This window comes from Pholis gunnellus (genome assembly GCF_910591455.1).
Source record: "Pholis gunnellus genome assembly, chromosome: 4".
In the NCBI taxonomy this organism is placed as follows: Eukaryota; Metazoa; Chordata; class Actinopteri; order Perciformes; family Pholidae; genus Pholis; species Pholis gunnellus.
Window position 1 is genome coordinate 16,425,643 of NC_136530.1, and position 13,093 is coordinate 16,438,735.

Consider the following 13,093-nt stretch of genomic DNA (forward strand, 5'->3'; position numbering starts at 1 on the left):
GCTGCCAAAGCTTTCTTTCTCTCATTTTGTACAGTATTTGACTGCTGACATTGTCCCCACTCTGTGGATTGTGTTCCATGAAACTAGGGATGAATCAGTGCAAGATATCTGCACAAAAATGACGTTCATTGGGGAAAAAAAAAATCACTCATATGGACACCTTTTTGAGATGTTGGCGATGCAGTGTTTCTCTTGAACATTGACTTATATAATGTGCATGCCTTATGTAATAACCTGTTGGTACATGTGCTCCCTGGAAACATGAAACAGTTTCACATCACAAAGATAATATTCATTTCAAATAGCTCTCTGTTCTAGCCAAGCAATCTCAGTTTTTAGAACTGCTTCGTAATCTCTCCTTTATAGTTTTCTTACCTACTGCAGTACTGTTGCATTTCGCAGCCAGCACTGAAACGGGTAAATCCATTTTGCAAATGATTGCAGATGTTGCATCATGCCAATTCTACTGTCCTTGCTTGATTATACCCAATAGGTTAATGACCTGTATGGCATGTTTGCATCATTTCGACAGGTCAGCAATTTCTGAAATGTTTTGGCCTTTTATTGGTTGGTCAGCACCCGCCTCCGACAAAAACGCTGTACGCAAGCAATCAACTTAATGATGCAGATAAACTGAGAATGTGTCAGTGTTACATCATGTTCCACTTCAATAGAACTTTTTGGCTGAGCGTTAGATTTGATCGATGTTTGTGAAAAATGCTATGGTGTTGTAAGAAAGGGTAGCCTTGTGGGGTTCAATTGAAGCTTTCAGCTGCGGGGGCTGGTCGTACGGTGATTTTGGTCATCTTGAGGGAATATGAGGACCCTGTGCCAGGCTTCCAGTAAATGGCCTTCCTTCTCATAGAGCGTCCCTTTGCCCTCAACCACAAATACCTTCCATTAAGGTTGTTCTCTCTGCAAGCATTGAACCACCAACCACCTGCCAAAGAGCCACGACAAGAGACGTAAGTTATATTAACACAACTTGGTCTTAAGAAAATGTACCATCTCTGAATCAGCCTGTAAAAACACTTTACCTGTGTAACTGCGAGCGCAGTTGGAGTTCCGGTGGTTGTCGTTGTTTCTGTCTTTGGTGGAGAATCTCATGCCGGTTCTGTTGGCCATGGCATCAGGCAAGTCACCAGAGAAGTGGCTGACGTGAAGGGTATAGTCTTGGGAGGAACCCCCCAATGAAAAGCGATACTCAGCCCAGTGCTTCCCATCCTTCCAGTCGTCCAAGTCAATACGCAGGATGTAAACTCCCTGCTGAGTGAAGCTGTGGATCTTCTTTAAGCCCAGCCAGAAGTCCTCTGCAGAGCATAATAGTCAGTTTTGAACTTGTTAGGATGTAGTCATTTTATGAGAAAAAACATTTTTGTCTGTTAGCAGTGAGTCTCCGGAGGTTAGAGTGATTTGTGTGGAAAGATTGTTCATGGGATGAGAAATAACTGATAACCTTTTAGTGTCTTATGTCTCTTGTATACCATCCACAGAAATTTACAATTCATCTGAAATAGGATTTTTTTTTTTAGTATTGATAGTTTTTCTCACACTGCTGTTTTTATTCAGTAATTTATCAGTTTCTACTTGTCGCCAATACACTTAGAGGCACCCATCTGTAATCAGTGCAGACGTGCACGTCTATTCACTTGTTTCCTTTGGCGTTGGGTGGATTGCTGCTCCAAACTGTGAGGTATAATCATTAGGTAGGTAGCAGAACTAAAATTCATGGCTGTAGGGGCCTCTACTTTGGAATGTTACATGACTGCACCTACAATATGACTGGCTGTCTGAGCCAGTAAGTGCCGCAGGGACAGCTGCCAAAACTTGATGTGTAATCAGACAATACAGGAAGTCACGTCTTCAGTTCAGGACTGATATGTAACAATTACTACTTCCTATGACCAGGCTTACAGGAAGTACTTGCAATCGTCTCCCCCCTGACCAAAAAGTAACCTTTCGAAGGAAAATATCTAAATCCAAATGTGTATAGTTTTGGCAAATGACATAAGCTGAATTCAATGCAAAGTTAAAAAAGTACTCACTTTCCAGATCTCCAAAGCCTTTCTCATACTCTTCCCATGTCTTGTCAAAATCCACTGAATCATCTGCCCTGCTTTGGATCACAGTTGAGCCCCCATCTATAGAAATTGATTAGCAATACATTGCAAGTCAAGTTACTGTTGTACTAGCTACACAACGGTTTTCACAAGGATCAAGAAACAAGGTACAAACAGAGTTGTTTTACGCGAATTAAGGCGGCGGCACAGAGTTCGAATCCACGTCCGTGTATAAGGGACGGTCAGCATGGTAGGACTACAGGCACCAAACACACTCTAGAAGCTAACGGTGTTGTGTTACACGTCAAGCATTTTTTTGCAACCAGAATGCTGGCATGTCATCTAAAATGGCTATAGATACCGTGAATGGGATATCCAGCCCATTGTCTGCCCTTTTTGATAACCTGCTGCTGTGGCTATCTGGCTTGATAAGCTATTGTTCATGGCTTGTTGATTGGAAACATGCATGAATGGCAATACTTGATCTTGTAAATGTAAGTGCTTGTGCATACAGAAACGGTATGTTGTTGCTCGTACTTAGAGCTGAGATTGCTGTGGTCTCACTCACCTGAACCCATTTCGCAGTAAACATTGAACGGCTCAGATTGGTTTGGCTTGATAACATAGATTCCACTTTTTGTCTCTCCTTTGTGAAACAACTCACTGCAGTCCACTGGGAGGTCTGAAACACAATTGACGAAATCATGCATTCAATTTTCCCCCAACCTTCTCCTTTTGAGCGTTTTAATATTTATGCCAACATTTTGAATACATTTCAATAAAACGTTACCATTCACGTCCAGGTCAGTTGAGTTTCCTGTCAGATATTCAAACATATCAAGCGCTTCAGGGTCTAAATCCATTGGCTTATCGACTGTCTCTTGAAATCTGTCATAGCTCAGCTGCAAGAGAATGCAAATACATCTGTGACGTTAAATTATCTTGTCTGCTCTGTAAAAAGCAGTTTCCCTTTCATTCTCACATGAAGCAAGTTCTCACTGATGGCAGATGTTTGGCCTTTAAAGACAGAATGTCGTGAACTCAGTCGTCTACCTTTTCCTCCAGGTTTAGAATCTTGATTTTCTGGTTGTCAAGCTGATCGTGCTGCTCCTTCACAGCTTTCAGCAGACTGGTAATCGTTTTGTCTTGAGAGTCGATCACTTCCTGAAAATACCATAATAAAAGCATTATCGATCCGTACAACATGTGTTGTATTTTACAATGTTTTAAACGTTTGCACCTGTTGAGTTACATGAATCAAAGAAATTGGCAACTACAGGTTAACTTAAATATCAGTTTTTTTCTCCAGCACGTACTTTGTTAAATGAGTGGAACTGTTAATTCTGTCAGTAGTAACATGAAAAAACCAAGAGACTATTGGCCACGCAAAACAACAGAACACGCAAATCACTTTGCAATAGGTGACGTTGCTTTCCTTATGCCGGTTATCATTTGCACAATCCTATAGCCCATATTTCTCACATGCCGTATTTTGACAAAGTCTAAAACAATAATACACATAGGGCAAATTGCTTTGAGTCATTAATAGAGTACGTGAAATGCATTTTTATTCTTTGCTGGAGTCGAGAGAAAGTTTTGGTGCACTTTTTTATTTGCTCACTTTTCTCCCATTGCTGCGTACATAGCATCTACTGACCGATGCAAACTTTATTAAGGAACTCAGCGCAGACTTGCTGCTTACCTTGAGCGTTGTCATTTCACTAAGCTGATCAATGGGGAAAATGCTCTGCGACAGTCCCGTCAGCCGCTCCTCCAGGTTCCCCACCTGGCTCTGCAGCTGCGTGCGCTCCTGAAGGATGCCGTTGATCTTGGAGTTGATTTCCAGCGACAAGTTCTTGATCTCCTCGTTGTTGGCCTTCAAGAAATTTGTGGTCTTCTTCAGCTCCTCCTCCTCCTCCTTGATCTCTGACGTGACCACCGAGAGCTGGTAGAAAGAGCGGTCGAAAATGTTCAACTTTTGGAAGATGTCGTTGATTTGGCCCTTGGTCTTGTGGACGAACTCTCGTAGACTCTGGCCGAGCTGAAGTAGGCCGTTTGCGAGTAGACGAACGTCATCCAGCATGGCGAAGCGAGACTTTTCCTCGATTGGGCTTGGTGCTGTGGTAAGGGCCTGGGAGGACAGGGTGGGGAACCGCTCTCTACCCGAGGACTCTACAGGGATGGCGGCAGTTGGACTAGCTAGCAGCAGCAAAAGGCAAAACAGCTTCATCGTGACTTTCTTGTCCAATCCTGTGATTATGAAATAATTTCTAGCACTGCTCCTGCTTTCCTCTGCTCACTACACTCTCTACCTCTGCCTGGAGCCCAGACTTCTTTGCTGTTAAAATGAAGGGAGAGCAGCAGGCTGCCCTGTGTTATATACTGCCCTCTCGGTAGAGGAGGGGGGATTAGCTGATCATTAAACCCTACTATGTTTTAACTCTGTACCCCCACCTCCTCCCAAATCCCTCTCGAGCCCTCCCTCTCCTGAACAAACAAATCACAGCAGTGAGCAATAGACATACACCCCCCTTCTCTACTACCCATTTAACCCCAATCCCCTCTCTATACCACACCCTACCCTGTTCTCCAACTGTGGTGCAGAGCTTTAGCTGATCAGCAGAAAGCCAACAATGGCCACCACATGTTTTTGATGGATTGTCAGACCGATCAATCTCAAACCTTATAACCCTGCACACACTTTGCTCTGATTGATAATGCTGTGTGTAATTAATGCTTCTGGCTTTGATTTAGCATCGTGCTGAATCAGCCCAGCACCAGTCTCTCTCTCTCTCTCTCTCTCTCTGTCTCTCTCTCGCTCTCTTTCTCTCTGTCTCTCTCTGTCTCTGTCTCTCGCTCTGTCTCTCTCTCTCCCTCTCTCTCCCCCCTCCCTCTCTCTTTGTGTGAGGAGGGGAGTGAGCCTGTCATCTCTGCCAGGGTTGAGCTACTGTGCATGAATTATGTTGGAGAGTTTGGACAGTGTGTACTCATCATCTTGGTTTTATTGCTCAACCCTAGTCATTTTTTATTTTTTTTTCAAGTTTGCTCTGTCTTATGTGATATATTTTTTAATACCACCAGACATGAGATGTGGAATATACTGTATAGTTTACTGATTAGCTTGCAGCTTGGAAAGGTTCTTTCCATTCTGTCGTTAAAAACAGTTTTTACTGGAAATTCTTCTTTAGTTGTTTCACGCAGACCTGACATGTTGGTGAAATATATCCACCTTCAGCTAGAGAGGGAGGAGGAAGTAATCAGTGAAATGACTTGGTGTAGTATTTATTTAGAAAATAAATATTTATACTTTTGGCACTCATTCCTGCATGGTTCCCAACCTCTAAAATAAGCGTGTTCTGTTATGTGGTATGAAAAAGCAATAATTGCCGTGTCATGCAGTCATTGCATTTTGTTTCGTGCTCATAAAGGAATGTATAGATTTAAAAAAAGTCTTGTTTGTCTTGTAGCTTTTATTAATCAGCTGATCAGTCACTTTGAACGATTATTACATTACTATAAAAAATATTACTCTGTCACAAATAGCAGAAAATACCGGGATATTTGGCTTTGGTTTAAAATGGAAACATGTTGGCACTCCGGCTGTTACAGTGCACGTTAAAATACCTCACAGTCATCTTAATGAGCTTTCTCTGGTCATTTGCGGTTTTATGATGGATTAGCTCAGTTCTCTGTAATGAGGGACTGCTACTTTTTTCATATGGACAGAGCATAAAGAAAGGGTCCTAAAGAAAAAAATGGAATGAGTGAATGTGCCAGGAATCTGCTTGATCAGCATAAAGCTGGTACTGATATTCAGAATCCGTCATGCCAGCACAGTGGTTAGCGTTGTGGCTTAGCGTTAAGGAGGTTCAGGGTTTGAACCTCACATGGCCTGCTGGGGCCTTTCTCTGAGGAGCTGGCATCTTCTGTACAAGTTAAAATTTGCTTTGGCATTTTCCACCTGATAAATTTGCATTAAACCACCTCAGCAGTCTAAGTGACAGGATTTGTCCACTGTTTTCACATGTTATCATATTTTGTGAACACTATTTTTGTGCATTCTTATTTGATTCAAAATGTCTATAGTCCATACTGTTGTATCTGTAGCTATACTGATTCTTTTCATTCTTGCTATCCGTTATCTCTAAGATATTTTATTTGTACCTATTATATTATATTATATTATATTATATTATATTATATTATATTGCATTGATCCCCTCTTGTGCTGACCTCTGTGTGAGAGGACTGCTCCAAACATGCTGTGACTAGGTTCTTTGTTCCACGGTTGGATAGTGTGGATACCTTCCACCACCCCATCCTTTGTTTACCACAAGGTGAAAATAAATGTCACATTCACTCACTATTGTCGCGCCTAATTGGCTGAGTCAGTCTGTCATCAGCTGTCTGTTTATTACCAGCCGTGATGGTGTGTGGCTGGCAAAATGTGGTCCTGGAGACACCTACTGTAGCGGGAACTACCACAGAGGCGCTTTGGAGTACTTTGTGTTAAAATGTCTGTCCGTCTGTCTGTGGACAGATCTTGTCTCTGTGATAGCATCACAACCGTGCAAGATGAAGTCACTAAGCTTTACAGGTGTGTAGTTGAGATCACAATGATGGGTGTAAGAAGTGTGGGAGGGGCCATTGGTCCCCCCCGCTTTACGCCGCTGGTCTGATTTGGCATGTAATCCTATTATTAGATTATCTTTAGTATTTAGTTGAGTTTAAACAGATGTCTAACCTCTTGAAAATGTCTTCACAGATTCTTGTGCTTTTAAGAAACAGACACTTGGGTTGACCAAGAAGGGTTCAATTATACTGAATTTAGGGATAACGTATCCTGATCTTTGTGTTGAGCCAGCAAACCATGACTCTGTCCCCTTATGTAGCCTCTGGTCTCTGAATAAGGGAGGTGGGTAGCCGTCATCGTTCAGTTGGGAGTCTATTGGGAGACCAACTTTGCTTTCACAATATTCATGTCTACTGATTAACCAAAGATGATATGAGATGAACTGACCAATCAGTGACACTTCCTCATTGTGCTTATATGGGGATTTCAGATTTTTCCACAGTGAAGTCATCTCGGGGTCTATTTCAGTTCAAATTCAACAACCCACTTTTAAAGCTGCCATTGTTGTTGTTCGGACATGCAAGATAGAGAGCGACAGAGGAAGGGAATGATTCTAATAATCAGACCAAAGAGATTCCCACGCTTCCTTGTGGTTCCAGCTGTGGTCTCTGTGGGGCCGCCCCCCACAGAGACCACTACGTCACTGCGGTTTGTCAGCTGATCCCGGCTGACTTTGCACTTCCTATTATGCAGTCTCCTCCCACTTCCCATCAGTGTTTTTGACAGTACAATATCATAACTTTTGGTGACAACGATGACAACAATGATGATCAGGATTGTAAAATCCCCTAACCACTTTAAGTATTTTATTAATAAAATATATTTGAAACAAGTTCTTACAACATCTGTTTAGTTTGGGAGGCAGAATAAAGCAAGTGTACAATTGAATTTAAATTATATATATGATAGATAATCTCTTGATGACCATCGCTCAACCTCTAGTGGCGTCAAGCTATTGCTACTTTCTGCACTCATTTTACATTGGGTACCTTTTTTATGTATATAAACCATCCAGTTTTATAGATTGACATGTTTCCTTGGTGCAGTGAATTCAATGACATAATTTATGATGTGCCTTGTTTTCTCTGTGTCTGTGTACATGTCTGTCTTTTAGGAATCTGCTGTATGTAAACCCTCAGAGTCTTAACTTTGCCAACCGCCAAGGCTCTGCCCGCAACATCACAGTCAAAGTGCAATTCATGAATGGAGAGGATCCAAGCAATGCAATGCCGGTACGCCATGATGAGAAGTTAAAAGAAAACCCCTGAATTTATATTAGTCCAGTCGGTCATCTTAGTAGTATGTGTCGCTGTGTCGACAACTAAGGGCATTTGCCATTTCATAGTAAGGTGTGAGGTTGTATGGCAAAGCTGTGCAATGTAACAGCACAGCTTTGTCCTCCAGCTGTGTGCATGCTAGCAGATATGCTCTTGGTAAACACATGTTGACAAATGGTCATGATTCATCGTAATATGGCTTCATGATTGTATTTCTTTTACTCCTCAGGTGATATTTGGGAAGTCCAGCTGTGCAGATTTTGCTAAAGAAGCTTATACTGCTGTAGTGTACCATAACAGGTAAGCTCTTTGTCCTTATATAATAGTCTCTATAGAGTGGATGGTGATGAAACATTTTTAACTAAAGCTCTGTAGCAACAACAATCATTCTGTATCATGAAAATCTGACATGCTTACGCCTTATGGTCTCCATGATTGTCATGAGATTGATTTGAAAATTCAATTCACAAATATCCTACTTTAATTTAACGTCGCCGTAACATCTTACACTTCCTATTACCCCACCAGCCTTTGATGGTGTTCATTAAAGAACCTTCTGGATATTGTAAAGTGGTGTCCTTGGCACATGTTTCTTCCATCTCTACATAAGAGCTGAGGGGTCTCTAATATTTTATCGCCACTATCAGGTGTTTTTACGACATCCAGCGGTTTGTCATTTGTCACCCAGGGGTCACACCTTCAAGGCTAAAAATGAATCAATCTGTGAATAATGTACCACTGTGACCAGGACCGCCATGCATCAGGACTTAATCCAGCCCTTAGAAGTGCTTTCAGGTCAATCACAGTCTGCTTTTCACTCAGAAGTGGCACAGTATTTCTCATGTCAAAGGGGAGGAAAGAAAACAACTCCATTATAAGAAATGTTTTGGAATCTAGAAAAATTCCACCTTTGTGATTGTATCTACTTTTGTCTTTGATCTAATGTGCTTAGCCAATTTTTTTTAGCAGTTTTGATCATCTTCAGCCTTAAGGCGATCCTCGCGGGTTAGTTGACGGGCTGCTGTAGCTGGGGGTTGTTTGTTTCTTTGCATTGGCCTGCAGACAATGTTTCGTCCTGAAGGACTAAAAATAATTTCGCTGAACTGAGTTATGACAAGTTATGTCATTTCTTTCCTTTTAGAACACTTGACTTGTCTTGAGACACAGATTCCCAAGTTATGGGATCAGCTGAAAATATAGTATATAGAGCTTTCAATTGATTTGCATATGTGTACATGCATTGATAGAAATGTACTAATTGCAAGTCCATCTGTCCTCTGTAAAGCAATGGTAGAACCCTAGAGATATTTAAGACTGACTTGTTCCCCCTTCAAAAACATGTGCACACCAGTATCAAGGAGGCAGTTGGTAGGGAAAAGCAGTCGCACCCTCTTTCCTTCATGCGAAAAAATTGTTTTTATGCGGGAACTATTTAACCGTCTGCGTAGTTCGGAAACACGTCTATTATGGCTGTGTGTCTTTCCTAATAGATCAACTTATTGATTATAAAGCAGCTGTAACACTGTTGTTAAGTAGTTTTATGTTGTTGTTACTAACTGCTGTCAACAGGTCCCCTGACTTTCATGATGAGATCAAGATCAAGCTGCCGGCCTCCCTGTCCGACCACCACCACATCCTCTTCACTTTTTACCACGTCAGCTGCCAGCAGAAGCAGAACACACCCCTGGAGACTCCTGTGGGATACACGGTAGGAAAAAAGAGAGTTTAGCAGAACAGCTCTCATAGAGTCAAAAGCCAAAGAAAAAAAAAAAAAAGTGTTTCAAGACGGGATACAAAAGCACACATGCTCTACTTGTCTGTATTTGTCTAACCAATGAATTTAGTATATATATGTACTAAATGAGAAATAATATCCTCTGTTGTTTGTCCTCTGCGTTCTCTTTCAATTCATTTTTTCGTCCCCTGTCTTTAGTGGATCCCGATGCTGCAGAATGGACGTGTGCGGACGGGTCATTTCTGTCTGCCCGTGTCTCTGGAGAAACCACCACAGTCCTACTCTGTTCTCTCACCAGACGTAAGATACCGCAGAGTGCAAGTGTGTTTACAGTATGAAGAAATGTATAAAAGTATGAAAAAATACAGGACGCTCAGTAATGTTCTTGTGAAAACGTTCATTTTGCTAATGCAGCACAGATTTACTCAGATATTCTTTTCCCTCAGGTTCCTCTCCCTGGGATGAAGTGGGTAGACAACCATCGAGGAGTATTTAATGTGGAAGTGGTGACTGCTTCAACCATCCACACACAGGTAACAGTGCTGTATACTGTAGTTTTGCTAACAGTGTTTAGGAGTATTTGAGTATTAACCTCCGTCTCATCCCCTTCACCCTTTCCCATCTTCCCTGTTGATATCATGCATGTGAGCATAGGTGTAAAAAAAAAGCAGCGTTTCAGAATTGAAGATGAGCAATATTACTGTAATATCGCTGTTGAATCGCTTTTGAATCATTTCCATAAGCATCTCGCAGGTTATCGCTTAGAATTTCAGTAAAGAGAAACAAACACACAGTGTTTTCACATTTACACAGTAATTCTTCCACAGCACCAGTTCATTAGTGGGTGAAGCTCGCCTCGGCAGTAATTTACTGAGGTCTACTCCATCTCTGTGTCGGCTGAGGTGTGGGGGGGCTTAACTGTGGTCCCTAGGAGCCTAACTCAAACTAATGTGCTCATAAATCAAAGCTCCTGGCACAGATTAAACTTGCTGGATTCTACTGTGTTGTTGTAGTAGTAACGCCAGTTTTGTGGTTTCCAGTTGGTGAGCCAACTTACAGATGAGTAGAACCAAGCTGAGTTTGTCCACTTCCTTCCCCCATTTTCTCCTTCTCCTTGCCTTCTTTTCCACCATCCATCTTTCGCTCTCTTTTCTTCTCTTCTCTTCTCTCTTTCTATATCCCCCATTCCTGCCTTTGCTTTGCCAACCAATTTCTCCCTCTCCCTTTCCAGGACCAGTACCTGGATAAATTCTTTGCCTTGGTACACGCCCTGGACGAGCACATGTTCCCGGTCAGGATAGGAGACATGCGCATCATGGAGAACAACCTGGAGGCCGAGCTCAAGTCCAGCATTGCAGCGCTCAACTCCTCCCAGCTGGAGCCAGTGGTTCGATTCCTTCACCTTCTACTCGACAAGTTGGTGTTGATGGTCGTGCGGCCGCCAGTAATTGCTGGGCAGATAGGTATGATGTTGCTTTTCACTAAACTTAAAAGCCAGTGATCACACAGTGATTTTAGTACAGCTTAGGGCTGCTGGTAAATCTGCAAAGTACAATTATGATTATTAGAATTAGAATTATTATCAATTGAGCAACTGCAAGTTGAAGATTTTTTAATTTTTAATTTACAGAAATGATGAATATAAGTTAAGGTTAAACGTTTTTCTAAATTTGGTCATGACAACAGGGATGCTATTTTCTACCCGTTGTGTTAAGCTAAAGTTCGTCACTGCTGCATCTGCTTCCACTCAAAGCTAAAAAATGGAAGACTGTATTTGTCGTAGAAGTATTTTTGTACTTTTTGGGAATTGGTAATGCTGATGAGTTTGAGTAATTTGAGTAATCAAAGTCTAAATACTTATGCAAATATATGTCTTGTGGCTCATGCTGTGTACACACACACAGACACACACACACACACATACTGTAACTTTGTGCGTAGCCGTGTATTTGTCCATCTCTGCATTTTTGCACGTCTCACTTTGCTTCTGTCTGTCTCTGTGTGTTCAGTGAATCTGGGCCAGGCATCCTTCGAGGTCATGGCATCCATAGTGAACCGGCTTCATAAGTACTTGGACACCAGCCAGGACATGCATGGCCGTAATGGCCTGCTGTCTTCTTACATCCACTATGTCTTCCGCTTACCCAGCACTGACCCGAATTCACCCTCTCCAGGTATTTTTACGGTCAATACAGTTAACCAACTCACATTTTTCTTTATTCTATACCTGTTTTTCTGTTTCTCCTTTTTAAGTTAACTTCACCCAACTCTTAACTCACCTTCACTGGGTTTCTTATTATCAAACCTACCCGCCATAATTTTTCTTCCTCCATTTCTTTTTATCTTTTGTTTTTTTCCTCCTTCATCCATTTTGTCTTCTGCCTGCCCAACACAGACCCCAACCCATCTGTATCAGGTAGATATGGTCCACCACTGTACATCTTAATCTGTGTGCAATTATTCTTCCCTCTAAATTTCAAATGACGTCAGTAATATTCCCTTTTGGTCGAGCATTTGAGCGGAAATAGATTATTTCCTGCAATCAGTCCTGTAATAACTAACTAACCACCCACTGCCAGGACTCTTTGGTTGCTCCATGGAACTATAATCACTCACGGATAAATACGCTTAGAACCTGTGTGTGTGTGTGTTCACCACATGCAAGATGAAGGGTTGTGTTTTCCTTTGGATAAGAGGCAGGGTTGGTACAAACTCAAATGTGTGCATTGGGAGCAGGGTTAATATGCCATCATCATGTCAGTGGAACCACAATGATTTGGTAGAAGTAGTTTTCCCCCCCACCAAATCACATCCCAATTGTTCCATTGTCCTTCTTCTGTGTGTTGGTCTAGGCCCGGGAGGGTTGGGAGGTTCGGTTCACTACGCTACGATGGCTCGCTCAGCTGTCCGGCCAGCCAGCCTCAACCTTAACCGCTCCCGTAGCCTCAGCAACAGTAACCCTGACATCTCGGGTACACCCACCTCTCCTGACGACGAGGTTCGCGCCATCATTGGCAGCAAGGTACGGTCACCAAATCCATATCTTTGGTTATGCATACGTAATTCATGTTTTTTGGCACTTAACCCAATTGCAATATTTGGTTCGCTCACTTTGCACGTGGATGTCAGATATCGGGGGTTAAACATTAAGTAGTCCCTCGTTGACTTGTGATGTATTTGAGACACGCGCATTTTAAGTGATTGTACTGACCTCTACTCCATAGTTCTGAGACCACATCAAGGCAGAGGCCTAGCATGTGCACACACTGACTCAGAGAGATATTCTATCACTTGTAAACTGTATAACCAATGCGTAAACATGAGATTGGACATCTTATCTCTCTAACCGCTGTAACAGCAACCTGACACGCATATACACGCATGCACA

General features: G+C 42.1%; 2 protein-coding genes across 4 annotated transcripts in view; one reads left to right on the forward strand and one right to left on the reverse strand.

Annotated features, from left to right (window-relative positions):
• dock7 (dedicator of cytokinesis 7) overlaps nt 1-13,093 on the forward strand; it is a 44,706-nt gene that overhangs the window by 12,211 nt on the left and 19,402 nt on the right. For all 3 annotated transcript variants that reach the window (XM_079157669.1, XM_079157667.1, XM_079157668.1), the window contains 8 exons: nt 7,808-7,925; nt 8,200-8,270; nt 9,540-9,678; nt 9,904-10,005; nt 10,152-10,238; nt 10,937-11,168; nt 11,715-11,879; nt 12,558-12,727. In XM_079157669.1, the coding sequence (XP_079013795.1) occupies nt 7,808-7,925; nt 8,200-8,270; nt 9,540-9,678; nt 9,904-10,005; nt 10,152-10,238; nt 10,937-11,168; nt 11,715-11,879; nt 12,558-12,727 (1,084 nt within the window). The remainder of the gene's footprint in view (nt 1-7,807; nt 7,926-8,199; nt 8,271-9,539; nt 9,679-9,903; nt 10,006-10,151; nt 10,239-10,936; nt 11,169-11,714; nt 11,880-12,557; nt 12,728-13,093) is intronic.
• angptl3 (angiopoietin-like 3) lies at nt 756-4,290 on the reverse strand (the record flags this gene model as incomplete). The annotated part of the gene is made up of 7 exons (XM_079157688.1): nt 756-940; nt 1,038-1,310; nt 2,046-2,141; nt 2,629-2,742; nt 2,851-2,962; nt 3,114-3,224; nt 3,763-4,290. The coding sequence occupies 7 exons, from the start codon at nt 4,288-4,290 to the stop codon at nt 756-758; spliced, it is 1,419 nt and encodes a 472-aa protein (XP_079013814.1).